This window comes from Streptopelia decaocto (assembly GCF_964273445.1).
Source record: "Streptopelia decaocto genome assembly, chromosome: 1".
In the NCBI taxonomy this organism is placed as follows: Eukaryota; Metazoa; Chordata; class Aves; order Columbiformes; family Columbidae; genus Streptopelia; species Streptopelia decaocto.
Window position 1 is genome coordinate 96,012,891 of NC_138663.1, and position 27,089 is coordinate 96,039,979.

At 39.0% G+C, this 27,089-nt stretch overlaps 1 protein-coding gene across 1 annotated transcript; it reads right to left on the reverse strand.

The window, feature by feature from the left end:
* Positions 1 to 26,755, reverse strand: LOC309453075 (interleukin-5 receptor subunit alpha-like; the record flags this gene model as incomplete). The annotated part of the gene is made up of 13 exons (XM_082076219.1): positions 26,679 to 26,755; positions 21,459 to 21,552; positions 19,966 to 20,137; positions 17,836 to 18,035; positions 17,325 to 17,479; positions 17,045 to 17,192; positions 16,360 to 16,468; positions 16,087 to 16,274; positions 11,966 to 12,102; positions 6,611 to 6,755; positions 2,626 to 2,710; positions 1,476 to 1,566; positions 1 to 129 (listed from the first exon to the last, which is right to left on the reverse strand). The coding sequence occupies exons 4-13, from the start codon at positions 17,936 to 17,938 to the stop codon at positions 1 to 3; spliced, it is 1,290 nt and encodes a 429-aa protein (XP_081932345.1). The 5' UTR covers positions 17,939 to 18,035; positions 19,966 to 20,137; positions 21,459 to 21,552; positions 26,679 to 26,755.
* Positions 26,756 to 27,089: the final 334 nt, after the last annotated feature.

Below are 27,089 nucleotides of genomic sequence, written 5' to 3' on the forward strand. Positions count from 1 at the left end.
TCATCCCCACAGGTCTTGTAGTCCATATTCTTTCAAACATTTTGGTCGTTGGATGTTCTCATCTCCATTCTCTTCTGGAACGTCCAAACCAACCTCTGAGTGCATCTCCATTTCAACTGACATTGGTTTCTGTTGGATAAAAATTACATTAAGCACAATGCCTGTATTCAATGGTATTACAAATTGTTAGAAGCATGCTATTTATTTGATTTATCTGGGATCAGTACAGATTACGTACTCTGTCACGTAACTGGAATACAGAGGTCATATGAGTTACTCTCTGAGTCTAGAAGTTGCTCATGGAAAATTTACTTAGGTGCTCTGAGCTCTAATTTTCTTGCTTGTCACCCTCCAGGATCATATGACTATGTACCTAAGGTTTATGTCAAAGCCACAGCCTAGCTTTCAGGGGTTATATTTATTTGTTGGATAAAACAGACTACCTCAGCACCATCTTTTTAACTTTTACAGTATGTCTAAAACTAATGCCTTTGCTATTTTGGGTATCAGCAATATTTTAGATACAATTATAATATGTATGTACAGGCTCTGAACAAATGTTTTGAGTACATCGGATGGAAAAAATCTTCATTACAGTTTTCTATTTTGATGATGTTTCCCTCAAAAAATACATAGTTTGGGCACATCATCACCTTCTCATCAGGAGAACCAGATAAGATATAAACTTACTGTACCTCAGAGAACATTTCATTGTGTAGTTTCACTGGATTTATAGGGATATAGATCACTGCCTGACTAGCACGCTTTTCCCTCTAACTTACACAATGATAGAGATAAGAAGCTTTGGATGTGCCAGTCAAAGACCTCAATTGATGACAGCCACACAAATATTGCAAATATTTATTTTATGTTTTGCCTGGTTGACTAGAGACTTGTAATTTGCCATGAGATAAGCTAGTATCTGAATTTATAGCACATCAGCTCTTCCAAAGCGAACATCTCTGTACACAGTTTTATCCTGCATCAGGTATGCTGTTGGGGTAAGTTATGTTGTGTGCATTGTGGAGCCTCCTCTTATTTGCCATAAGAATGTGCACATTTACTACAACATAGCAAATGACTTGCAGATCTCCACAAAAACTTTCTCTTTGATAACTTGCCCACATGCTTATACACGTAATATCCCATGACCGACTATTCTGCAGGGAGTTGGGGTGATCACTCCTTAAAATGTTGGCCCATTAAGTGTGGATATGCTGAAACACTCTCTTTGAGGCACATTTGAGATAGTACTCCGCTGAGGATTTTCTCCATTCGGTCTATTGAAATCATTGTCCAGTAATCTCCACAAGCTTTCTGTTCTCTTCTGGCTTCACTACAAACACTCTGCATACTTTTTTCTCAGTTCGTCTTAAAACTGACCCGCTGCTCCAAATGTAATGCTGTGCCATTCCAATCACAACTAGAATCATGCGTGTCAATGTGGTAAGAGAAGAAAGACAGACACACTCTACCTGGTGGTGAGCCTCATCTGCAGCTAACCAAGTTTTGATATTATCTGAAGGATGTGGAACAGGCATAGTTATAACTTCCAGGCATCTAAACCTAAAAGAGAGAGACACAGACGTGTGACTCTTAAATGTTTGCAGGAACAGATCCGTCAATAATGCTCTGTAATAGATGCACCAATTAGTCAGGAATCTACTGTTTGTAAAGCCATTCTGTAATTTTTTTGAGTCACTGCAGACATTTTTCTCAACATTTTTCCCAGCTCTTCTTCAGCCTGACTGGGTTTTAGCCTGTTAGGGATTCAAAAGGACTGTACAGGTAAGTGCAAACATATGTTTTCCAAGCAAAGTGAGAGCTTGCAACATGCTACTATGTCTCTAGGTAAAAAAAACCCTACACCTATATACGCTTCTCATAATTAAAAATTTTACCTATGAAATGCAATAATCAAAGAGAGAAATGCTGAATTATAGGGAGCAAGCATAGCATCAAAAACATCTTTTAACTCATTAGCTGACGTTTAGCAAAATTTATGTTTGAGACTGAGTGGTGTATGTGCAAAACCATGAAAACATTTTGTTTCAGCATAAAGGTTGGTTTTGAGTATTATGTAAATTTTCCATTGAAAAGATCTGCCAGCCGAGCTGTTCTCTTGAGACCAGAGTCACTCCTCATTATTTGACCTGAATATTGTTTTATGTTTAGATGCAGATGGCTTTCAATTACATTTTGTTTGCCCCAAGGGAAACTTTTAAATCTGTGTTCTTATACTAGCTCTTTCATATCTATAGTTCCTTGAATCTTTGTTTACTGAAAGAAGATAGAGCACATGATAACTTATCTTAATAATGAATAGTATTTAGTCATTAATTAAACAATCAATTTACTTTTTAACAGAAAATCCATTTACTTATTGTACCTTCCAGACATTAAGGCACCTTGAGTTACCATCCTATCCTGAACACATTTATTTTTGAGTTCAAGAAAGCCTTCTTTACCATGTCAATAGGAAACATACGTAGCCAGACAGAAAAGTAGTGGCATGGAGGAAGTTGGCTGCATTAATTATTGGTGGGTGCATGACCACTGCTATTACTTTTACCCTGATCTCTCTTCCACCAGAAATTTATATTACTTTCCAGAAATGTACATTACCTTCTACATGCACATATCAGCAAACCTCCAAGGAAAACCAGGAGACAAAACGGGAGGCTTAGCAGCATGGCATCTACTGTCTTTTCTTAAAAAGAAGAGAGAAAGGTGACGTTAATAATGTGGGAAAGGGTAGTTCATAGATATATGAACTATATGTTAACTCGTACATATTGCACTCTTCCCAAACTACACAGCTTTAAAGAATCATATCCTGGAGGTTTTTAGGGGAAACAGGGGCTTCTGACTTCAGCACTGTTCCTGCCTCCTCCTTTGAGCTCTCAGCCTTGCTGCTGCCTCTATTCAGCACTTTGCCTGGTTTCCTCTGCTCCAGTGGCATCCATCCCCTCATTGCTTTGGAGTTCTGCTCTCACATGACACATGTGGACTGTCCTGCCACTGGATACTTCCATCCAGCCTTTACTCTTCTGGATATCAAACCTTCTGTCCATCTGCTATTGACATTCCTGCTGTTGCCTCAGCTGCTTCTGCGTTCCCACCATTGCCACCTCCCATGTCCACGCACCATCAGCCCCTGCTGCTGCCTCCTCATCCCTTCACAGCTGTAACTGGTTTAAGGCAAAATGAAAATGAAAATGGAAGCTTTTTGTCAAACAAAATATTTGCTTTGACTCAAAAAGCAACACCTGGTTTCCACTGTATTTATCTGTTTTAAGCCTTCTAGACATAGAAATGCCAGCAATACATATTTATATTGTTCAACAAATACTACTGATCTGTACCTTGTATTCCTTCCTCCAAAATACTCCAAATAACAAGTCTTTGCTTGACTCAAAAATGTATTTTTGGCTGGCTTGCTTTGTTTGGTTTTGCTTAATACCTAGCTTTAGAACCAGAATTAGTTTGGACTTCTTTGAACTAAGTACTTTGAAGAAAAACAGGCAGGAACAGCTCTTAAAATGTTAATAGTCTGAGGCCAGTTACACAACAGTTTTAGGATCAATTTAGGTCTAATTCAAAGAACAAAAGAATCGTACAAAAGTTCCTAGTTTGAACCCATCTGTATTGTAAACCAAGGATATTATGAATTTCCACAAATTTGCTGTGAATCCAAGAAAAAACTCACAAACCTGTGAGCAATTCTTTATTCACTTTAAGATGAAAAAGGAGTTTTTCCCTGTTTGTCTGTTGAGATGAGTGCACAGAAGATATATTCTGAACAATCTCTGGACTATGTAGTAGAAATTATTTTGTTTGAGGTAATTGTTCTGCATCATTCTGCTAACCCCGTATCACATACACAGCCGAGAGAAGAGGAAGCAGTGGTCTTTACACCAGCCAAGCCACAAAGAGGTTTGGTTCTCTTGCTTTCTTGCCTCATGCACTTTGGAAAGGAGGAAGAAAAAGAAGCATGTGTATTGTTTTAGATAGACTATTTTATGGTGGTTCTTCTTCAGATGCAAATGGTTAATCTTAGTCACAAATAACAGAACTTTGATACTAAAACAAGTGGCTTGGTTTGCAAAAATGCAGAACACCTCTGAATTACTATTAACTTCAAAGTGATCTATGAATCCTCAGCAGCTTTAAAAATCAGACCAATTATTTTGAGTTTCTATATGTGAATAAAGCTGATCAAACATTTTTTAGCAGAAAGTTTCTATAATAAACAGTCCAGTTCAGTTTAAATTGCGGGGTTTTTTTCAAGAGCATATGCTAATTCCAATGGAAAATGAGTGTGTTTCCCATGAGAAAATTAAAAAATTCTTTTCATGTCAAAGGAACATTTCAGAACAAATATTTTAGTTATGTTTTGAATTATGTTATTTCATTTTGATGTTTCAGCTTTTTTAAAAGGAGGCTGAAATGACTCTCAAAAACACATTCTTAAAGAAATGTAGTACATTTCCTAGATGAAACATTGGAATGTCATGTAGAAGTAAACAAAAAGTAGGTCATTGCATGCTCCATCAAGGCTTTCAGTAGAAAAACTGACACCTTGCAAAATTAAAAATTCTGAATGAATGTTTCTCCTTTCTAGTTACTCCACAGAAAGATTTGATTTTTTCAATTCACTGTGTCTCTGAAATTAGGTACCCGACTTTCATGGAGTTACCATGAGCGATACTCCTAATAACGAGGTTTTTTTTAATCTAGGCAATATTAAAACGCACTTCATAATGTCCACTTATATATGTTCCCAAATTTAATAAGCAGAAAACTTTCTCTCAGCATCAAAGGAGATGTTTAAAGAGGTTTGCCTGAGCATGTGGTGCCTCTATGTCATATATTCATAGATTCATATTATAAAAGCCACCAATCCTCTTCAAATACAGGAAGGAAGAAGAGAAATGGCCACACTACGTGAACTTGTGCATCTGTGCATTAGGCTCAAGGGGTAAGTCAATACACTGCACTGAACACATGGAGGTATTAGAGCTTATATGCAATGGCTGCATATAGACTTTTCTGCCATAGGCTTTTCTGAACCGGAAGAAATGCTTTGGTTGTTCAGCATCAACAACAGCTGTAGTGGAAGCTGGAAGAGCAGCAGGGTTGAAAACAGTTGTAGAAGGCTTGCAGCTGCTGAGAGCAAGGCTTGGTAAGCTGGAACCAGGATGGGTGACAGTTCAACTCCATTTCCTTCTTCTGGTGAGGGGCATGCAGTGAGTGAATAAACCTACATCCCCCCACCAGAAAAATCCCTTCTAATTTCCCCTCCCTCCACTGCCCACCCATCAGGTATGTCCAGCCTGACACCAGGTAGACCTCTCTGCTGGCCATGCTATGATCCTAGTCTCTCTCTGTCTTCAGTGATAAGAAGGAAGCATCTCCAAAGGGTAATTCAAATCCCCAATGGGCTGGAACATGTTCTTTCCTTCACCACAATGAGCGTGTGGAGTAACTACACTTCTCTCTCCAAGCATTTCAGAAGTGAAATGCTTTATGAAATGAAATGAAATGAAATGAAATGAAATGAAATGAAATGAAATGAAATGAAATGAAATGAAATGAAATGAAATGAATGAATCTGGGCTAACAAAGGTGGCAGATGAGAGGTAGGATGAGACCAGTGGGATGTGGTGAGGCATCTGATAGAGTAGGCAGGCAACATCCTATAAACCCCATAACTGAGTTTACCTCCAATCCATTGCAAAAATGATAATGTCTGGCCTTTTATTTCCTTTGTCTTCAGATAAATATGTACTAGAAGCTCAACAGATCAAAAAGATATATTCCAAAACACACAATCTGTTGCATTAAATAAAGATATCTATCTTTTTTAATTATCACTAGTATTGTACTTTCTTCTTTTTTTTTTTTTTTTTTTTGCATGCCAGTGCACAGAGACAAGTCTATGCATCATTTTCTCTCCATAAATACAGTGTCACTCCATTATACTCCTTTGCCTTTACCTAACCTGACACTAAACTGCTGTGTGTGAAGGTATTTTTCTCATCATGGAAAGCACAAGTTTCCCTTATTAGCACATGAATGGTAAAATCCAGTCATAGGAGGTGAAGGAAAAGTATTACAAGGTTATTGTATAATTTGTGCTGAAGTGAGTTCTAGGGGCCAGAGCACATATGTTTAAATGAGAGCTAAACCACTTCTTACCTCTGTTAGATAAGAAATTATTCCCCTGATGTAGTAATAGAAATGTTAGGCTTAGTCCCTGAGGACTATGTGATTTGATTAATATTATGCTGTAGTGAGCTTCTCAGCTGCTGACCATTCTTGTTTTCTAAAGGCTGTCAAGAGTCAGATATAACATTTCTGAGAACAGCCCTGTGCTAGACTGCTTTAGGACCAAGGAGGTATTATACAACTCATTAAACCAAGGACTGCCTTTCCCTACAGCACCTAGAGCTGTGTGAGCCTGGTGCGTTGTGTGGACCTCTAGGTACTGCTACAGTACAAGAATAGGGCAAGGACAAGAACAGAGGTAGTAGTGAAGCAAATATATTGAAGAGTAAGAACATATCCAATGATAAGGGTTACGAATAGTAAATACATGGTAACTTACCATCATGAATAAAGACTGGTTCACTCCATTCACTCCATATCTTGTTTCTTATACATATCTCTTTCTTTGCCCTCACTTGTGCTGCACATGTTTTTGCTGGCTTATGAAAGGGATACTCATATTTCTCTTCAGTGACATCTACAATCTGTCAAGAAAGGTTTAAGGGGGTATTTTAGGTGATTTCACGTTGCTGTTCAAACAGATACAGATCTGGGGATGTCAAATACTATTATTTGCATCTCAAACCTAGTAGGAGAGATTTTCCAAACAAGTGTTTATGTCCAGACACAATCTGACTCCTACATGGCTTGTATTATAACTCAGGACTGAAAATTAAGGAGAACCTAGAACTGATAATATGGAAGGAGGTATCAGCTATAGCAGGACAGTAAGAATGTGAAAACACTGATTCCCCTTTCATTTTTTTATCACACCAAGTGCAGGATGAATACAGTAACTATGAAACTGCAAGTTTCAAGGTTTTGGTGTGGGTACTGTGCTAAACTTGCTTGTCTTGTAGAAAAAAATCTTGCATTTTTCAGCTGACTGGTGGTGAGGGATACCCACTATTGTAGTGACTATCTCGAAATATCTTCAGCTGTGCCAATAAAAGAAAGCACGTTACTACAAAAGATTGAGCTCACACAAGGAATATCAGAGTTTAAAACAGGGATCTCTGAATCAGTCATCACTTTTTAAAACTAAAACCAGCTTCTGTAAATAAACGATGTTGAGAATTTAAGAAGAAACAAAAAAGAAAGCAGGAGAGGAAACTCCTGCTTATGCAACTTTAAAATAATGTCAGGAAGTTGCAAAGAAGTAGAAAGTATGTGTCTCAGACACAGAGAGGCCCAGAATTTTTTCATCTTTAGTGTTCAGAAAGCAAATTATGTAGTATTATGAGGTCAGCTTTAAGAATAGGTGATCTCCTGCTCTCCTTATACTGACTGGTGTGGTATGGATTTGACCCTGTGTACCATGCCATTTCTTTCTCTTCCTTTACACTCCTTAAGATCTTTCCAGATCTGCTGCCAAAAATAGGTCCAAAGGTTCACATGCTAAGTTTTTCAAAAGTAAGAAAAATCAGGGAAAGCCCTTGGGCTTTCAAAAGTTAGTTGTAAATGACTACGAAGATGAAGCGTTAACCAAATGATGTGCTTGAGAATTTCTTCCTGAGGAGCCAATAATAAGCTTATGTCATCATAGGAATTTTTCAAAATGCAGGACTGAAAGTCTTGTTACAAAACCAAGTCAGTCACCTTCTGGCAGTCATGACGTGCAGAAACTTTCAATCACATCTACCCAGACCATTCATGGAGCATGTGTGGCAGAATGCAAACGCCCCTCTCTCCCCCTCCCTCCTTCAGTATGGAAGGAGTAGACACATCTCCCTCTTTCTCTGCTACTTGAGGCTAACAGCTTCTTTTGTTGGGCCCCAGAGCACCCTGGCCAGGGCCATTAGGAGAAGGGAGTGCTGAGGCGCCACTGAGCCGCTGGGCGCCTGCGGCCAGTATGGGGGATGTCTGGAGGCTTCAGGGGCACCCACAGCCAGTGTGGGGGTGCAGAGAAGCTTCTAGAATGCCCACAGTCAGATCTGATCAGCCAGTATAAAAACAGGATTCTGGTCGGCGACTCTGCCCATTGTCGCGGGTCCCTCGGAGCACGAGCAAGATGCTGCTGCGGAGAGCCTCCCTCCCCGGGATGGAGACTCTGCTTGCCTCGCCGCCACGGGTGTGAGTAAAACTTCTCGCAGAATTGCGAGTATATTTTTCCTTCCGTGCACATTTGCATGTGTAACTTTCCGTGCACATTTGCATGCGTAACTTTCCATGCTCAATATTAGCACGTGTAAAATTAATCCTCGCACAATCGCGAGTGGCCGCCGAGAGCCCCTCGCACAATCGCAAGTGTATTTTTCCTCCTGTGCTTCCGCATAAGCACATGTACTTTAAATTATTTCCTCGCACAATCGCGAGTGGCCGCCGAGAGCCCCTCGCACAATCGCGAGTGTATTTTCCTCCCGTGCTTCCACATAAGCATGTGTAGGATTCCGTGCACACTTGCACGTGTAAGTAAATTAACCCTCGCAGGATTGCGAGTGTATTATAAATTTACCCTCGCAGAATCGCGAGTGTACACTTCCCGTACTCACTACGAGTACGTGTATCTCTTTAAAAATAATCCCACACCATGTTTAGGCAGGTGTGTACTTCTCCGGGACCCAGGGACAGCTCCAGTATTGTTTTGGGTGAAGCCACGTGCATGCACACTGTGGACCGCCTGTTGTATTAGTTGCTGCCCCTTAATAATTTTCTTCAACTGATATCCGAACCTGTATTTAAGTCACTTTTGGAGTGCTAAAACACTGTTTCTCACCGGTTTAATAAAAGTTGTTTTGGACTCTGTTGTCCCTTAAATTAACCTCGGGGTGCCTCCGTGACAGCATGTTTGTCGAATCCATTGTCTCTGTACAGAGCCATCCCCAAGCAGCCTCAGAAACCTTTTCTTGTGCTAAGCTTTCCTTGGAATTAGGACACTTTTCCTAACTCTTAGCCTACATTTTCCTGGCTTCAAATTTGGCCAGTCACTTTTTTTCCTATTCATAACTTGGCATGGGTAAGTATGATCCCTATGCTCTTTAACACAGGTTACACTCCTTTACTCTAGACTATGTCCCTTAGTCTTCCATTCCTAGAGCATATTTTCAAAGCCTATGCTCATTTTGAGAACTCTCACTGACATTCTCTGAACCTTGTTTTTAGCATGTATTTTGTGGTGGTGCCCAAAGCACAGTTTGAAACTTCAGGTGAAACTCAGTAGCTAGGAAGGCAAATTAGTCACAACCTACATCTTACATGTGACATGCCTGTCATATATACTTGAATAACCTTTGACCTTTGTGTAATAACATGGAATTATTGAGTCAGTTTGTGGTTCAGTGTAATCCACAGACCTCTTTTCTTCTGCGGTACTGCCTATGTGTTAATTCCTTATTTTGTGTTTTCACATTTGACCTGTACTTCCTAATCACAGGATATTTCCTTATCACTGAATTTTTACTTGTTGATTTCAGACTTACCCAACATTTCAGATTCTAATCTTGTTTCCACAGTGCATGCCACCATTCCTAGCTTCCATCAGACTCAACTCCCTATTTTCAAGTTTTAGCGATCTGTATCACAATATCATTATTTGTGTGTCTAAAGTATTCAGCAATTCATCTCTTCAAATATTAAAAATAAATAAATGTAGACTTGTATATTTTAATCATTAAACTCTTACCTGTTCTTCAATAAATATCTACAAGCCTACTTTGGGACACCCTAATACCTGAACTCATTAAGTCTCTGTGACTGCAATTAAGACCTTGCTTTGACCAGGAAACAGTATCTCAGGCTTGCTTCATTCTTATCCCTCTTATGTTTCTAGCAACTGCTGCGCTTTTCTTCCTTAACTCTGCACTCCCACCTCCCCTCTTTTTTTTTGCTCCTCAGCTAGGTAAATACTATTGTAGTCATTGTTAACTTTGACACTGATTCTCCTCAAATCTACCCTAAAGCCCCCTCATGTATCTCACACCCTCATATATCTTGTTTTTGTTGTTGTTATCACACTTGCTTCTCTCCTGTATTCCCAAACAATCCCATCTGAGGAAAAAACAGAACAAAACAAAACATGATTTTCCACTGCTCTAGATGTTTATATACTTCCATGCCCAAATGATTATTCTTTGCTTTCCTCTCCTATGTTTATATCCTACAAATGTGTACAAAGCAGAGGGGCAGCTGTATAAGACAAGGAAAATAAAAGAGGTTTATTCCATTTAACTAAGGGTGTACTAGACTATTTTATGTATTTGATGTTTACTTCCAGAGAGTGGAAGGTGTTAGGAAGCTGGAAACAGGGGCTGCAGTGGCTGTATGAATGTTGTGGATTGCTCTGAGTCTTGAAACAGGAAGAAAATCTGTGTACATGGGCAGAATGGGATCAGAAGGGCCTCATCATGTGTCTGGATAGAACAACAAGGATCTGGCATGAACCCCCCTTCTCCCTCTGCTCACTGCCTTTAGTGAATAGGATCTATGTTAACGGACAAGGACAAGTCCCCAGATGCGCGACAGAGGTTTTGACATATGAGACTTAGGAATGGTTTGGGGAATGACAATTATTTGCAGAGGTGGCCTAGAAGGAAGGTACCTGTCTGTCTTCTGCAAAAACCCAAAGAAGACTGGGAACGTTTGACATGCCCACGTACAGTACTTGGCTGTTTTTCCATGTGCTGCAATGAGGGAATGTGGGAAGAAAAAGGCCAGTTCTGGAAACTGCCTGGAAGTATTAGCACTGCATCTGAATTAATAAGCCCTACTGTAATTTATGAAGATAACATTATGTGATCAATAACGTGTCTACCTCATTGCACTTCTCCTTTCTACTGTGTCTAACAAGGCGTGGATGCATACCAATTTAGTCATATGTTCTTTCAGGGCTTAATCACCTTTAAAATGTTTGCAGCCAGCTTAGATAAGCCTTTTATCGTCAGAGTAATGGGCACTGACTCAAGTGTGTCTTAGCTGAAATTTAGGTTCTTAAACAAAAACACAGCTTCAAAGACAGCTGGATGAAAACAACAAAGATTCAGAAAACTCACATTTCAACGCACATCTGAATTGCATACCTACCGTATTCTGAACTAAGTGCTTGTCTTTCTACTCTGTGAGGGCTCAAATAAGAATCTCCGTGAAAATTTTTCAGCTCTTATTTCCAGGTAATTTAAAAATGTCACCAGGTTATGTCAGATGGTATTTAGTCACCATATGTCACAGCCTAAACTATAATGCTGTTCTGTTTCTTACTGGTAAGACTTAAAAGAAGCTGCTGACACACCATTAAAGTTTTTAAAATATATCTAGCACATGCAAACAACATGGATCATTCTTTTAGTCATGTATATAGAAATAACAGAAATAACATGGGATTTTTTTCTTTAAAAATATTATCAAAGTAGCTGCTAAACTTTAATTTTTATCAATACTCATTTTTCTATATAAAAAAATTCAATAATCTCTGCAATAGTAATGTACAAAGAAAAACAAAAACCAAAAACAAAACAAATCAACAACAAAAAAAAAAAAAAAAAGAAAAAACAAATCCAGTCCAATGCAAGCATGACTCTGAAAGACCTCATGTGTTGATTTTCCATTTTTGACAAGAAAGACAAAAAAAGTTAGATTAGTCATGAAAGACCTTGGGACTTCTTTAAAGTATGGATTTTAATTCTATTAAATTCAAGGGATGCATAGTTTTTATGGAAGTTATGTGATGCAGAATAAGTGTATTACCAAAAAAAACACTTACTTTGTGATCTGTTATTTTCACTTGGTACAAAAAGCACTTGTTACTTGCAGAGCCAATAGTAGGCGGGGGTTTCCAGTGAATTTTAATACTTCTGTTTTCAAGGGAAACTGAGACGTTGATGGGTGGGTTCAGTTTCTCTGAAAAAAAGAGCACAGAGAGACCTTGTGTACCTCATGGTTTTTCTCATATTCATGCTGACACAAAACGAACAGAGTGTGTTAGTCCTTAAAATATATTGCTGACTCTTTGGGAGATTATCACACCGAAAGAAGGCGTTCAGTGAGTGACATATTTTCTTCGAAAGTGCTGCTCACCAAATGGCATCCATTTCCGTCTCAAAATAAAGGTAGTCTTTTTTTTTGTTTCATTTATCTTTCCAGGGAAGGTAGCGAGGGTGGACAGGAGAATTGAGACCTTCTAGTTCACTCTCCAGAGTGAGGGTTGATGCCAAGGAGATATCTGAGTTGCTACAGGCTCTCTGCCATGTAGGATAATTTCCACTGTGTCTGGTGGGTTACCACAAGTCTGCCCATGAGCCTAGTAGCATAACTTTGAAAAAAAAAAAAATGGAGTTTCGTCTCTCACTGAGAGGTTACTGAAAAGATACCAGCTCCTGGCAGGTCTTAGTAAATATACGAAGTTTGCTACAGATGCTTCAGAAATCTCCCTCTCTCTTTCTCTTTTAAATGAGCAGGCAAGCACTTGCTATGGAGGAAGCACAACGTGTTTAGGAGATGTAAACAAGCAAACAAAAAATCTCCCTCCTGCCATTGTTCTCCAGTCACAAAGTGCATGGAGTGTGATGACAATGGGATTTTTTTTAGACAAGGATAAGGTACAGGGTTGTAAGCAAGGGACATTTGACCTCCCAGGATTTTAGCCTTTGGTTTAGATAAGCAAGTCTACAGTTGTTTTCTAGTGTTAGGGTACTGATCCTGGGTGCGTGCTGGAACATTCACACTGAGTCCCCTCTGGCTGCTGTTGCATTGCTGCGAAGGGAGGAAATGCAGCTGAAGTTTTCTGGAAAAACTCTCCTAGAAGCAGCAGAAGTGCGTGGCAAGTCTGTGGACAGGATCAGTGAGGTCTGGGACTAACAGGGCTGCAATGTGGTGCTGGATACAAAAGTCAGAGAGAGACAGAAAGGGCGAGTGGCAGTGTTACTCATCCATGAAGCCGCTGTACTTGCTCTAGTAGCTGGGGCTGTGTGACCACATGTCTGTCCACAGACTTGTATGTCACACTGGGGTTTCCTTTCAGACTTTTCTTTTTCCTTCCCCTCTTTGAGAAGTCTCCTCTATTTAAGCAAAATTCCTATAAAGTCAGTAAAAATACTTATTCCAGGGCTATCTCGGTCTTGTAAAATTGTTAGCTTCTGACTGTCCCCAAGGCTGTTGACAGTGACCAACACCTGTGTTTGAGGGTGAAGGCACACTATGAGGCATGAAAGGTGAGGAAAGTCAGCAGCAACCTTTTTTTCATTTAGTCTGAGAAATACTATTCCCAGAGCATCTCTCCCTTCAGCAAACATACCAAGAGTAGGAAACAATTTTTTCATGCTATTCTCTCTTATCATCTGGAAATTTCTTCAGCCCCCCTCCCCCCTCCCCCCGCAGACAACCAGAACTGAGTAATTTTTGGGATGCTTGCAGCACAGGGTGTGCATGAATCCTGTTTTATCAGACCATATGTCATGGTGAAATCATAAGAATAACTTGGGTTGGATGGGACCTTCAAAGGTCATCTAGTCTAACCCCCCTGCAATGAGCAGGGACATCTTCAACTAGATCAGGTTGCTCAGAGCCCTGTCCAGCCTGGCCTGGAATGTCTCCAGGGATGGGGCATCTACCATCTCTCTGGGCAACCTGGGCCAGTGCCTCACCACTCTCATTATAAAAAATTTCTTCTTCATGTCTAGCCTGAATCTTCCCTCTTTTAGTCTAAAGTCATTACTCTTTGTCCTGTCAAAACAGGCCCTTCTAAAAAGTCTGTCTCTATCCTTCTCATAGGCTCCTTTTAAGTACTGAAAGGTCACAATATCCAGGCTGAAAAATCCAAACTCTCTCAGTCTTTCCTTGTAGGAGAGCTGTTCCAACCCTTGGATCATCTTGGTGGTCTCCTCTGGACCCTCTCCAGCAGATCCATGTCTTTCCTGTACTGAGGACCCCAGATCTGGATGCAGCACTCCAGTTGGGGTCTCACCAGAGCAAAGGGGCAGGATCACTTCCCTTGACATGCTGGCCATGCTCCTTTTGATGCAGCCCAAGATACGATTGGTCTTCTAGGCTGCAAGTGCACAGTCCCAGCTTGTGTACAGTTTTTCATCCACCAGTACACCCAAGTCCTTCCATGTTACTGGAAGGAAGCTTGGATTGCAGGGGCTGGTAACTCCCAGCAGGACTGCACAAGGTCTGAGGTCAAGCCCAGCTGGAGACTTCCCTGTTTAAGGAGAGCCCAGGTATAAATGACCCTTTTTGATGTGTGTGACCTGAAGGGCACCTTCTTAGGAGAGAGAAGACAACTGAGGCTTGCAGTGTTGGAGTCAGTAATTGCAAAGTGAAAACCATCCCCTGCAAGCACAATCAGATTTTGTGGTGCCCTGCCAAAGCTTGGCAATGGGTTTTAGAGGCAAGGCAAGTTAACAGGGTTTGTGTTTGGTGCTGAGGCATGAGGGAAAGCTGCTGGCTGAGCCAGCTCTGACAGGTGTGCACCCTGCTGATGGCTAAAAATGGCTAAGACAGGAAAGGAAGAAGGACAGCAAGCAAATGTTGGCAGTCTGGCCTCTGCAAAGAGGAGGTGGTGACTGCTCTGAGCAAGGGGATGGAGATTGAGCGGATGGAGAGAGAAGCAAGAAAGGGACATCCTGCTACCTCTCACCTATCCACTCACTCACTCCTGCCCACCCCAGCCCTGTGTTCCCTGGGGAGGCCCTGGGTGGGAAGGTTGCCTGAGGAGTAGCAGAAGGGTGGAAGAAGACATGAAACTACCAAGGTGGAGCTGGGCAAGCCCTTGGGAGGTTGTAATGGAAATCAGAGTAGCTCAAGAATCACCCCTGAACATTACCTGGCTTTTGTTGCTGTATGAAGCATTTGATCCTAAGACTGGATGCACTATGGCAACTCTGCTCTGGAAACTGTGGGTGGGATCAGACCCAGGCAGCCAGTCTGGAAGTGAGCATCTTCCCAGTCAGCTATGAAAACACCTAATACAGTCTTTCTGCACATAATTTTTCTGCTTTTTTAATTTTCTTTTTATTATTACTGTCTTTCCAAGAAAATCTGATTTTCTTAAAAATGTTTTATTTTGCTAAAACAAAGCATCTTGCTTATAACTGGCTCTGACTGCAATGTAATTCTTTAAGTAAAGAAAATAATTCTAATGTGTTAAAACAGAATAAATGAGAACTAACTCAAAATAAATTTTGGTAGTTTTGAATGAGCTTTTTGCTATCCCTTGAGTTATGACTGATTCCTGTGTTATAGGTCTGGAATATGATCAACATGTTCACATTTTAAAGGTATGCGAATCTGCAGTCTGTGTTAAAAATCAGGTGAATTTCTTACCCATGAGATTAATTCAAACTTCCCAGACAAGTAAGAAAAAATAATTTTATATGACTATTCAAAACTGTAGATAATTACAAATAACTGTCAAAGTACTTTTAACTGGAAAAGGACATAATAAATAAATAGAAATATTACTGATGTTTGAGAACATTCATATTCTTAAATTCAGTTATGAATGACATTTTTGTCTATTTATGTTTCTTTTTAATCACATTTTCTTCAGTACTATAAAAAAAGAGAAAAAGATAGTAAAGAGAAAAACTGGAGAAAGTAAAGGTAAAATGCTTTTCAAATTGCATTTTCTAACACTAACCTATCAATTTTTTAAAATGTCAGTTATAGATAAACAATGATATTCCATCAGAGAAAAAAATAAAAACCTTTGAGCCATAATCCATTTTGTTTAATCTTTGTGTAAGATTCCCAGAGAGATAAATGCATAAAAAGTTAAAATTAATATTCTGACTTTGTCACACATCCCTCCTTTCTTTGCTTTCCAGACCAAGGAAATAATGCAATAAATGAACTTTTCATAGTAGATAATGAGATAGTACTTACCTATTCTCTGAGGTGTAAAAGCTTTGCAATAAGACAGTCCACTTGAATTATTTCTCAGATCTCTTACAGTTATGTTTAAGTTGATTTTCCTTGATGGTTGGAAATATATTTCTTTCATATGGCAACCAATATTTTTTTTCCTTGCATTCTTTATATATTGCTGGCATTTGAAATCTTTTCCTACATGTCTGTGGGAAGGAAGTATGAGTCTTGTAAGTCAAAGACTTAGGCACAAAAACATGGTTTCCTATTTATGTTGCACAAGACCCTTACCTATGTGAAAAAAAGATCTGAATATCTTCAGGAGCTTCTTCTGTAATATGCCAGGTACAATTGAAACAAGAAATGTTATATATGATGCATGAAAGATTCTGAATATACACTGCAACAAAGAGAGGGGAAAAAAGAAAGAGTGATGCTTGTTTTACATGGATTTCATAATAAAAAAAATGTTTTCCTTTACAAAGCCACTATGGAGCCTTATTTCTAGAAGTGTGAATAGGTGGCAGGTGAGAACAAATGTGTCTTTCTGCTTTTTGGACAATGACAACTGAGAAGTGCAATTGCTACTGCCACCAACAGCCTTACTAACCCACTTAAAGAAAAAAAATGTCCAAAGTATTAGCTGAAAACTTCTGCTCTTTTAAGATTTCCTGAAACCAGGTGATCCAGAAGGCAGTCTTCAAGAGATATGAGTTGCTAGGGAATATGGAGAGAGAGTTTGGGTTGTTCTGAGTTCTTGTTCAGCAGAGCTGGAGTTTTCTGAATCTGAACATGCCTAATAAAGGAAAGAATTCTCCAATATTCCAAGGTGTTATGTGTCACCTGCTCAAAAAATCCATGCCAAAAAAAGTAGCATAAGATAATAAAGAGCTTTCAGAAATGCTATGTCTCCAGCTGAGACAGAACATTATCACAAATGCTTGGATGTCTTAACAGCATGTAGGAAACAACTGACCTGGAGGTGCCTTGTAAATAAATTCTGTCCAGCCACTCTCCTTAATTACATCTTCTGTTCCTTTTGCAAAAAGTTGTGTTTTAACTTTAGCATTAAAGCCAGAGTATAATTCAAGATGTATTATCTTTTTCTTTTCCTGCAGTCTTTCCTAAGAGGAGGAAGAAGGAATTGCACAAAGGTAGATGGCACTAAACACTGAGAGTGAAATTGTGCAAATTCATCTACTGAATGCAATAATATGATTTCACTTTAAACTATGCATAACCATTGAACAACTTACTTTCCTTTCATGAGTGCTATTGAAGAGTTTGTAACTCAAAATATACTTCACTGTGTACTTCTCTGTTTCTTCTTTTGTCAGGTTATTGTTCCAGAACAGAATAACTCTTGACTCATGCTTGGTAATCCACAGAACATTATGTAGCCGAAGTGCATCTGCAATTACAATGAGATTACATAGAGGAAGAGAGAGCCCACCACTGCATAGACAAAGGACTTGGCTCTCAGTAAGGCTTACATACCCCGTAGCTCCCCCAGGAGCTCTGCTTTTACATGCAGCAGGTAGCTGTTGAGCTCCGTTGAACGTGAATGACTTTGGCAGTGAGATTCATGTTTACCTATCCACAGCTCACAAAATGTTATGTGACTCTCTTTTACCTGTCTTGGACATATATCCTAGCACAGGTCTCCGTTTCTCTCTATGGGCTGTAGAAAGTGCCTTGATGACACGTTCAGATCAGACATCTGTGATGGCTAGTGTAGGATGAACTATTGCTTAATATTTTACTTACCTATTACTTCTGGTTGTCCACTTGTCAGGCTAGTGGAAAACATTGTCTTAGGTTGGAAAAAACTTAATATTGGCACAACAAGAATGACTGTGGCACGTGCCATAGCAAATGCTTTGGGCCTCAGGTCTGTAGAAACTGAGACTCTTTAGTTCCAAGTTTGGTTGAAAAAGCACTTAGAACACGATGTTTTCTTTTTGCATCTGTGAAATAAGACAAAACAGTCACTTCACCAGTTAAGTGATGTCTGAAGCATAAGAAGTAAATATGAAATGACATATGCTTAAAGGATCTTGCTCATTGGTGCCTTCTATTCCCAGGATGTTTCTATTTAAGCGCACTCTTTAACGGGGTGCCAGGGCCAAAGAGGACAGGTGTGACATGCTGAGCTGGTTTTGAATGACAGTACCACTTTGACTGCAAGGCCAGACCACAGATATGACACTACTGATACCGAAAGCAGACAGTTGGGGTAGGAGCCACCAGACATGAGTTAGACACAAAACCAGCAGCTGTAACCGTATGAGTTATCCAGCCTCTAGTGACAGCAGAGCGACTGTCACTTCTAGGTTGTGATTTGTGTTACCTGGTTTAGGTATCTACTTTAGGAGGACATGAACTGTAAATATTTGAGGAGAGATAAATCTTGCCATTTGCAAAAATGACTATCAGCTGGAGTATATCAGGTGGTTGCTAAGTTTGGGATACAGGAAGCAAACAGATTCCACACTGATCAAAGTTGGTTTTAGAAAGACGTAATTGCTGTTTGATGGCTGAGTATTCATACAAAGGTTGCTTTATTGTAAAACAACCTCTGATATATTACAAGTTCTCCACAGAATTATTACGCCTCTGTGTCTGGGGGCTTTCACTCCCAAACTAACTGATTTGCCTTGGCTGCAATTGTTTTCAATACTAAATCCTCACACACTACACGTGTTAACCAGGGATCAGCAAAAAGACCACTGGAGCCGTATCAAAATGTTCACAATATATTGACTAACAAGAGACATTGTTCATATAGAGGAAAATGTGTGAATGTTCAGCACATCCAAAAAATCTGCAATGAGATTATCTGGAAAAAAAATACACATATACATTCATTTGTAGTGTTATTTTTGCATATTGACATGAATAAGAGGTCATTTAATGAATGCCGTCATTTTTTATGAAGTGCTATAAAAAAAAAATAACAAAACTCTTTAAGGCAGAGATTCCTCCACCTGGTTCATCCTGGCACTGGTCTCAGCTGTAGCAGCAGCAGCTGTAGTGTGCATGTCACACCATGTGCACGGGAGAAAAAAAATTCCTGCTGGGTGTTTATAGGAAATAAGTCAGTTCTAATTGCCTGGAGAGGGTTGAGCTGTCCTTACCCTCACTTCCCATTAATGATGCCCCTGGAACAGTACAGTGTATGGCAAGAGTAAAATTCGGGAAAAATATAAAATGAAAACAAGGAGCTTTCAAGGGTTTACAATTCAACATATAGTGGCTGTAAAAGCCTCATCCATTCCCATGAGATGGAACTATCAAAAATAGTCCTAGGCACATGTATGAACTTTATTTGAATTAGGAAAAAGGGAAATTAATGAGGATGGAAAACACTGAGCAAGTAACAATATTTGTGCCTGTCAGTAACATGACTACATTTGTGGAAAAAAAAAAGTCAAAAGGGGACTTGAAATAGGAAAAAGAATAAAATAAATCTTAAAGTAGCAACAACATTTGGTGCTAAAACCTGAAATAATCTGTGGCATAATATAAATGCATTCAGTTAGAGAGAGGAAACACAGGGGCAAGAGAAGGAAGATTTTTAAACTCTGAATAAATTTCAGAAAAAACAACAACAGAACCCTAATTTGAGTCAAAGAAAGGTATTTCAGGGGAGGTCAGTGCTGTTTCCCAGAGGTAACTTGTTCCCAGGAGTAACTTTTGTACAGCACTGAGAGGCACTTCTCCATTCAGCATGCAGTGAACTCCTGAACCTTGCTCCCGCAAATGCTGCCAGCAGGCTGAGAACAGGACCAGGCAAATTCATGGAAAGCAGGAAGGTGAAAAGGTACTTAAACGTATTAGAGATGGATGTACTCTCTGACATCCCTAATTCAGCAGCTGTAGATGCTGGGAGAATACCTGGAGAATGGGCTGCAGGAGGTGGCCAGAGTTGAGGTTTATATCCAGTTAGCACCTCCTGATGCCGCTGCTGCAGAGAGAATAGCAGATGGGCCGTGGGGCTGAACTCACAGGGTGTTTCTTACGTTTATATGGAATGAATTGGTCCACAGGAAACAGCAAAGTGAAAGCACTGCAATGTAAGGACACCCAAGGTCATCAGGAGGAATGAAAAGCCATCATAATCCATACATAAAGGCTTTCAACCCACGACTTCTCAAATAATGCATATTTCTATTTATGCCAGCGTAGCTGAGCAGAATGACACATTTCTTCTCAAACATACACAGACAGGACTGTGCGTTTCTAATGCTGTGTTGCAAAGAGCTTTGTGTGAGCATACGGTGTTGAAATTCAGTCCATCAGGTGCAAAATAAAATTCATTGCTTGACTTTTTTTTTTTTTAAAAAAAGACCTTTTAGTCCTTTTGTCTCCAGAGAAATGCACACTAACTAAATACACTTACAGACCGTCCAGTCAATCTAATGCAATATAAACTATCTCAATAATTGATTGTCTTCCAAAGAGTGCACTTTCAAAAAATACTTTTTTTTTTTTTTTTTTTTTTTTAGTAGAGAAATATTCTTAATACTTAAAAACAGTACTACACTTATATTTTAGGGGTTTTTTTTGGTCTTTTGCTTATCGCCTTGGTTTCATTACTTAACTTCAACTATAGTCAATGCCTGTTTTTTGCTGCCCAGCAATGTCTGGTTTACAACAGTGGGTTGCTGGAGTAAAGAAAGGGGAGGTAGCATGGGGGGAACTTCCAGCCCCCACACCGCTGCAGCTGTAGAGATTGTAAGGTCTTGTGCAAAACCCACCTGGCGAATCTGGGAACTAGACCCTCACAGAAAGAAAAATGAAAGTAGTGAAACCAATCTTCACAAAACATAAGAACAGTTACTTTGAGTGTAGGGGAAATAAACAGTTTAATTTTAAGAATTCAGGAGGCCTAAAAGTTTCCTGAATTGTAGTTCTGTTCACTGTCCCTGTGTTTGAACAAAGACATTTTTGAAAATTTTGTGGGGTTGATTATTATATCTTCCTAAATACAAAAGTTAACATTTTAAGAAACAGATTATTTTTTAATGTTTTCTTTGTAAAAAATAGTAGCATTGTCCAAAAAGACAATTTCAAGTGCTCTTGAAAAATATGCCTAATTTAGAGAGCAAATTTAACCACTAAGCAATGAAATCTTTTATTAATGGCTCTAATGCACAGTCTTACCTAAGAACAATCACCAGGACTGTTTGATTAAGACTACTTAAAACTTATGCTTCATTTAAGGCTGTAATTTCATATTTTTCAAGCCCCTGTATTTTATAGTAGACAATGTTGAAATTGATTAAGGAATAATGAAATAAACATTATAGGTCAAATACATGTTAAAGGTCTGGGTAGCTGAAGAGTCAAAACAACAGGACCATTTACATTATTTTTTCAAAACTTACCTTCATTTTAATGCATGTTAAATCCTGGATACCTATCCATCATTGAGGCTGAGAAGCAGGAGAGTTCAGCGCTGGAGAATGTCTTGCTTTAAGACTACAATGAGAAATTGATTCAAGAGACTTCCTTTTTTGCAAGACACCCCCTCAGAAAAGCCCATTTCCACTGCCACTTCCCACTGTGGGACTGGAGCCCACATCTAAATACGTGAACACAACTGGAACCTCACCCAAGTTCTTAAAAAATACCCTAAAAGAGACACACCTCTGAATAACTAGCTCATTAGTCAGAGGAGTTACTATTTTTTCTCTTTACCTACAGAAGAGGAAGTTTTCAAAACTTTTTACCTATTTTAATGAGCTTTTATCCTTCAAGAAAAAGACACTATAGAAGAAATCAAATCGCATAATGCAAGTGGTTGCTATGAAATTAAAATCTCACAAAGATCACACCCCACCTGCTATTTGTTCTCTTGGTTTTTCAGTGGCTAATAAGTATCTTTTACTGCACACTACATTAAAAAAAAAAGGCCAAAAAAAAGAACACATACTAGACAGACAACCAAAAGTCCGAGAACTCATGGAGGAAAAAGAGCAAACAAACCTTGAATTTTGAAGAGGTGTCACTGTCTGTTTTATTCTTTATGTCTGAAGCTTTGCCCAGCTTTACCTCTGAAATAGTCCTACTTTTATCCCGTTTATTTTGTAAATGTGGTTAGTTTGCAGTTTTCCCTTATCCAATTGTGAGCCACACTGAGGTGATATGAGTGGCATTCTGGGGAGTTTGACTGCCTTGATAATAAGTGAGTTTGAAACCAACTTACCCTTTATTCATACAAGGTGATATTTTGCATTCTAGCTTTCCACCCTAAGCTGAATTTGGAGGTAGAATAATGGATAAAAACGTTCCTTTTTTTTCTGGGAATGTGGTTTGGAATAGATATGCCTCTTCATACATGTTATAAAGTTTATTCACTAAGAATCTGACCCCAAGTTTTGGTGCACAAATGAAACTATGTTGTCAAGAATGCACTATTTACTGTCTTTTCAGTCAAATCTGGACAAGCTATTATTGTCTTAAAAGTCTCATTTCACAAGCACTGCTACAAAAGGCTGAAGAGATCAAGGAGTATATTTTCTTTCATCTACTAACTGGTGTGTTCTCCTTCAGAGCATAGAAATTGGCTCTTCTGCTTTGCTTTTCCCCATCCTTAGCTACTGGGTCCACATCATGAAATGCTGGAAAGGACAGATCCGGTGCACCCCCCTCGCCTGGATGGCTTCTTAGATGAAGTGGTTGAGACATAAAGATCTTCATCCTCCTCCCAGGCAGAGGATGTTACAGTTAAGTATGGAAATATTTCAGTCTTTCAGTATGTATGGTAAAAATACACATTAAAAACAACCAACCAACCAACCAACCAAATAAACAAACAAACAAACAAAACAATGAAAGAGATATCATGTAAAAACTCAGTTGAATGTTTCAACTCATTATTATTAAAGCCTTAAAAACTGCTGCTTTACATCTTGAGTGTACACTATGTGCCTTTTTCTTTCAATAATGTATTTTTTGCTGTGATTACTGTGACTGTTTTATATCCAGATTTCCCTTACACACAGATTCAATAAATTAATCTTTGCTTTAGATTAGAAAATAATGTATTCAGGTCCCTGTGTTGTTCTATTGTTAACACTAGATAATGCACTTATACAATGTAAAGCCAAACCAACTGCCTTTACTTCTAATGCCTTCAATCCAATGGCCCCCTTCTTCTGCAGTTTATCAGACACGAGCTTAAGGTGTATAAAACCATAGTTTTCTAACAAGAAACTAGATAAAGGGAGGTAAATCCTTTTTGAAAACTTTGACTATATTTAATATTATGATGCATTTAAGTGAGAGGAGTGTGACTTAGAATCTCAAATCCAATAGTAATAGTAGCAAACCTGACCACAGACCCAGTACTTCATTTTTAAAATATAGAAAACCTTTTTTCCCATTGCATCTTCTGCTTTTTAGCAAAACATATAAATTTTGTCTGGTTTAAGTGTGCTTTGTACATTGAATTGTTGGTAGAACATTAGTAATTGCAGTGTATTTCTTCCCGATTTCTTACACCAATAACATACAACCATTACTGACTTCAGAGAAAAGGCATTCATTACCTGGTGGTATGTTTTCTGAAGTTTTCTTATCATTTAAATAAAGATGAAAAGGAAGAAGGCTACACCTCAGGGATTTTTATTTCTTTTTTAAATTTTCACACATTTATAAATTATTCAGGAAAGCAAGAATGGTAGGAATTCAACAATTTCTTCCATCCTTCTTAGACTCTCACACTGAACTGAATAATAATTCCAGTTCATCAAAGTGCTGTGTTTGAGTCGCATATGGATTTGGGCTGATCTGTAGTCATCTGAACCCTGTGTTCAGTTAGTTCCAGTGAAGTCCCATGTGTGTGACTAAAGAATATGGGTTTTCCCTTCTCACATTCCCTTGAAGTCTTGCTTGTCATGTTAGAAGCCCTACTGTTTGCAATTATTTGCTAGGGGCATTTGGGAGGTTCTTTAGTTCCATCTCTGTTTACATAAGAGAGGAAGAGGGGAAAACCTCATCTTATCTTTGCACTGATGTGAAAATGAAATTTCAGAGATTTGGGCTGTTGAAAATGAAATGTTTCACTGCAAATAAGTAGCGAGGCAGGCTTGAAGAATATCAGTGAGGTAGTGTCCTGAAAGTGATATGTGCTTATTAGCAGATGGGAATTTTGATATCACAGTTTTCTACTGCAGTAACTAAATTACCATCACTTGGGTCTCTTAATCCTGTTTCGAAGCTGATCTCATGTTTCTTTTTCACATTATAGGGATGGCAGCTGTCCATGTGGCCTTCCACTGCTGTCCCAAAATGTAATGTTTCTTTTGTTGTGGATTACTTTTGTAATGCTTTTCAAGCTAGCTAGATGCATATGTGCATATATCAATACAAGGTTTGACAGGGAAAGTAACCTCCTGGAGAAGACCTCTCTTTGCTTTCCAAAAATTATCAGTTACAGCAAATACACATTTTTTGACAGTGAAAGTAAACTTCAGATACAATGCCTCTGTTCCAGTTTCTGTGGTTTTCTACATCTGTAAAGGTTAATATCAATTACTATCAAATCCTACATGCAGAGATTAATGACACAGCAGTGTGTGGGTTTGGGGTACACTGTGTGGTATATTGACTTTGCATCAGGGGTGGAATGAGCCCTATAAAGGAGTGCATTACTATATAGGCATGCTTGTTCTCAGCTAATCAGGAGGAATCAGTGAAAGGTTTGAATTATACAGGTAGTGTTGTTAGTATTGTGATTACAAATCCATTAAAGTAAACCAGAGCCATTTAACACCTACTTTAGGATATGCACTACTTTTAATGGGGGAGAGAGAAAGGGGATGGAAAGATGAGGGGAAAACAGACCCCTAAACTTTTCTGAGTGAGGAAATGATACAAGTTTTACAAATCACACCAGGAATATCTAGAACAGTTAGGAATTCTTACTATACTGAAAGGAAACAGAAGCCTCAATGCCTCCTTCTTTAATTCTGTTTGTCACTCGTCTTTCCCAATCAACAGAATGAAACTGAGCTACTAAAATACTGCATCAGTCTGTAGAGTATCTTCCTGCTAGATCCGTACTGCATTCCTGCTGGACTTTATCTACCTGGAGTGCGCAGTGTATGAACAGGAGGGAACGAATGAGTAAGCAGGCCATGCTAGGAGAAGACATGTTGGGAATGCCTTAGGATACCTGCTCAGTTTTTTCTCAGTCACAAGTCTGGCAATGGGATTAACCCCAGGTTTGGGTTTCTGCAGTCTAGCACTAGGATTCAGACATCTGCAAACTGATATGTATGAGGAGCTAGTTGTTCACATTTCCATTACAGCTAATGGAGTTCTAGCTTAAGTAATGTGTCAATTACAGAGAGAAGGGGGAAGGGGAAGGAGGAGACTCATTTCACCCTCAGGTAGACCCATACAACAAATCTGATAAGTCACATGGGAAACTGCTTTGATTAGATTTTTATTCATTACAATTAAGTTTCAGTTTCCTTAAGTTGTTACAAACACAATGTCTGCTCCCCCCGTTTGAATAAAACCTTTAAAAATGGGCAGACTGAAAAAAGCAATGGGGTCTAAATAAAAACTTTTTTTTTTTTCACTCCATACCTTTAATGGAGGACTGTTAATTTCTCTCCATTCTTCCCTTATATAATTCATTTTAAAATGTCAACTCATAAATTGATATTCAATAAGAAATCTTCTAGTGCTACAATGGGGTGCTCATTGCCTAGCCAAGAAAGACAACATATATGTGCAGATGAGGTTCTCAGTGAAGACAACCATATCGGTGTTCTTTACAAAGCCAAATTTGGAAAGGAAAAACATCTCTTCATCTGCTATAGCCATCATTTAGGAAAAATTTTCTCACTCTCATAACACTCCTCCTCTACCAAATTCTAGTTGTCCAAGATCACAACAGTGAAGAGCAGCATCTACCACTCATTTGAAAGAAAATTGTCTTATTGCCAAACAGTCTGATGATATAAAATTGACTAGAGACAGGCAGATGGAAAATGTCTATCCACCTTCCAAGAACAAGTAAATAAATGACTAGTTTGTGAAACAGTTTTTGTTAATCCCAGTTCCAAAATGTCACCCTCTTTACAACTGAACTATTTAACAAAATCTTTGTCATTGGCTGACTTATCTACAGGTGCTGCTATTTGTCATTGATAAAAAAAAAAAAAATCAGATAATATTTTTATAAAATCTTAAAATGTTAAGACATGTAACAAATCTGATTTATTTTACATTTTAAAAAGTTTCATAAGAAGAGTCTTCTGAAATCTACATCTTTACCTGAAAGTATTTTGAGAGTTCAAGTTTGCTTGGTTGTTCTGGTTTGGTTTGTTTTTTTCAGTTTCCCAGTGGAAGGTACTTGATTTTTCTGACTAAACAATAAGGTTTTTTTGTTTGAGGATTACTGGATAGAAAACAAATGAGGTGGAGGAGAAGCTGGGTTAAAATCTGTCAGTCAGAGGAGGGTTGCTCTAGGACGGCCCTGACTTCCTTGACAGAAGAGGAGGTGAGAGCTTCTTCCTCTGGGAAGACTTTGAGAGAAGGGAATGAATCTTGCCTGAAATTTTAAAAAAAGGAATGCTGTTAGGACCTACCTGCTGCAGAGGTTCACAGCTGTTGCAGTCCATCCATGATTCACTCCTTCAGTCCCACAAGAAGAACACACACTTTTCTGATGGAGAAGATAAAAATATACAGCCCTATACAGTGCTATTTCCAACTGCGAAGCTAAGGTAATTCCCCTTTTAGCATGCTGGAGAGTCCCAACAATGTATGCTTCTCATTCTAAGGCAATTTCTCAAAGCTGTAGCTTCCTCTATGGGTCAAGCTTGCCTAATGTTTCCAAGTCCTCTCCTGCACTCAGTCCAGTATTACTTGCCCTTTGCCCACAGATCAGCCTACTCACCTCCTTATGTGCAACCAGATCAGCTAACTAGTAAATCACTCAGATCCCTGTTCAGTCCCAGGCGCTACTTTCTTCTCCTGCCCTTACTCATGCACTTGGT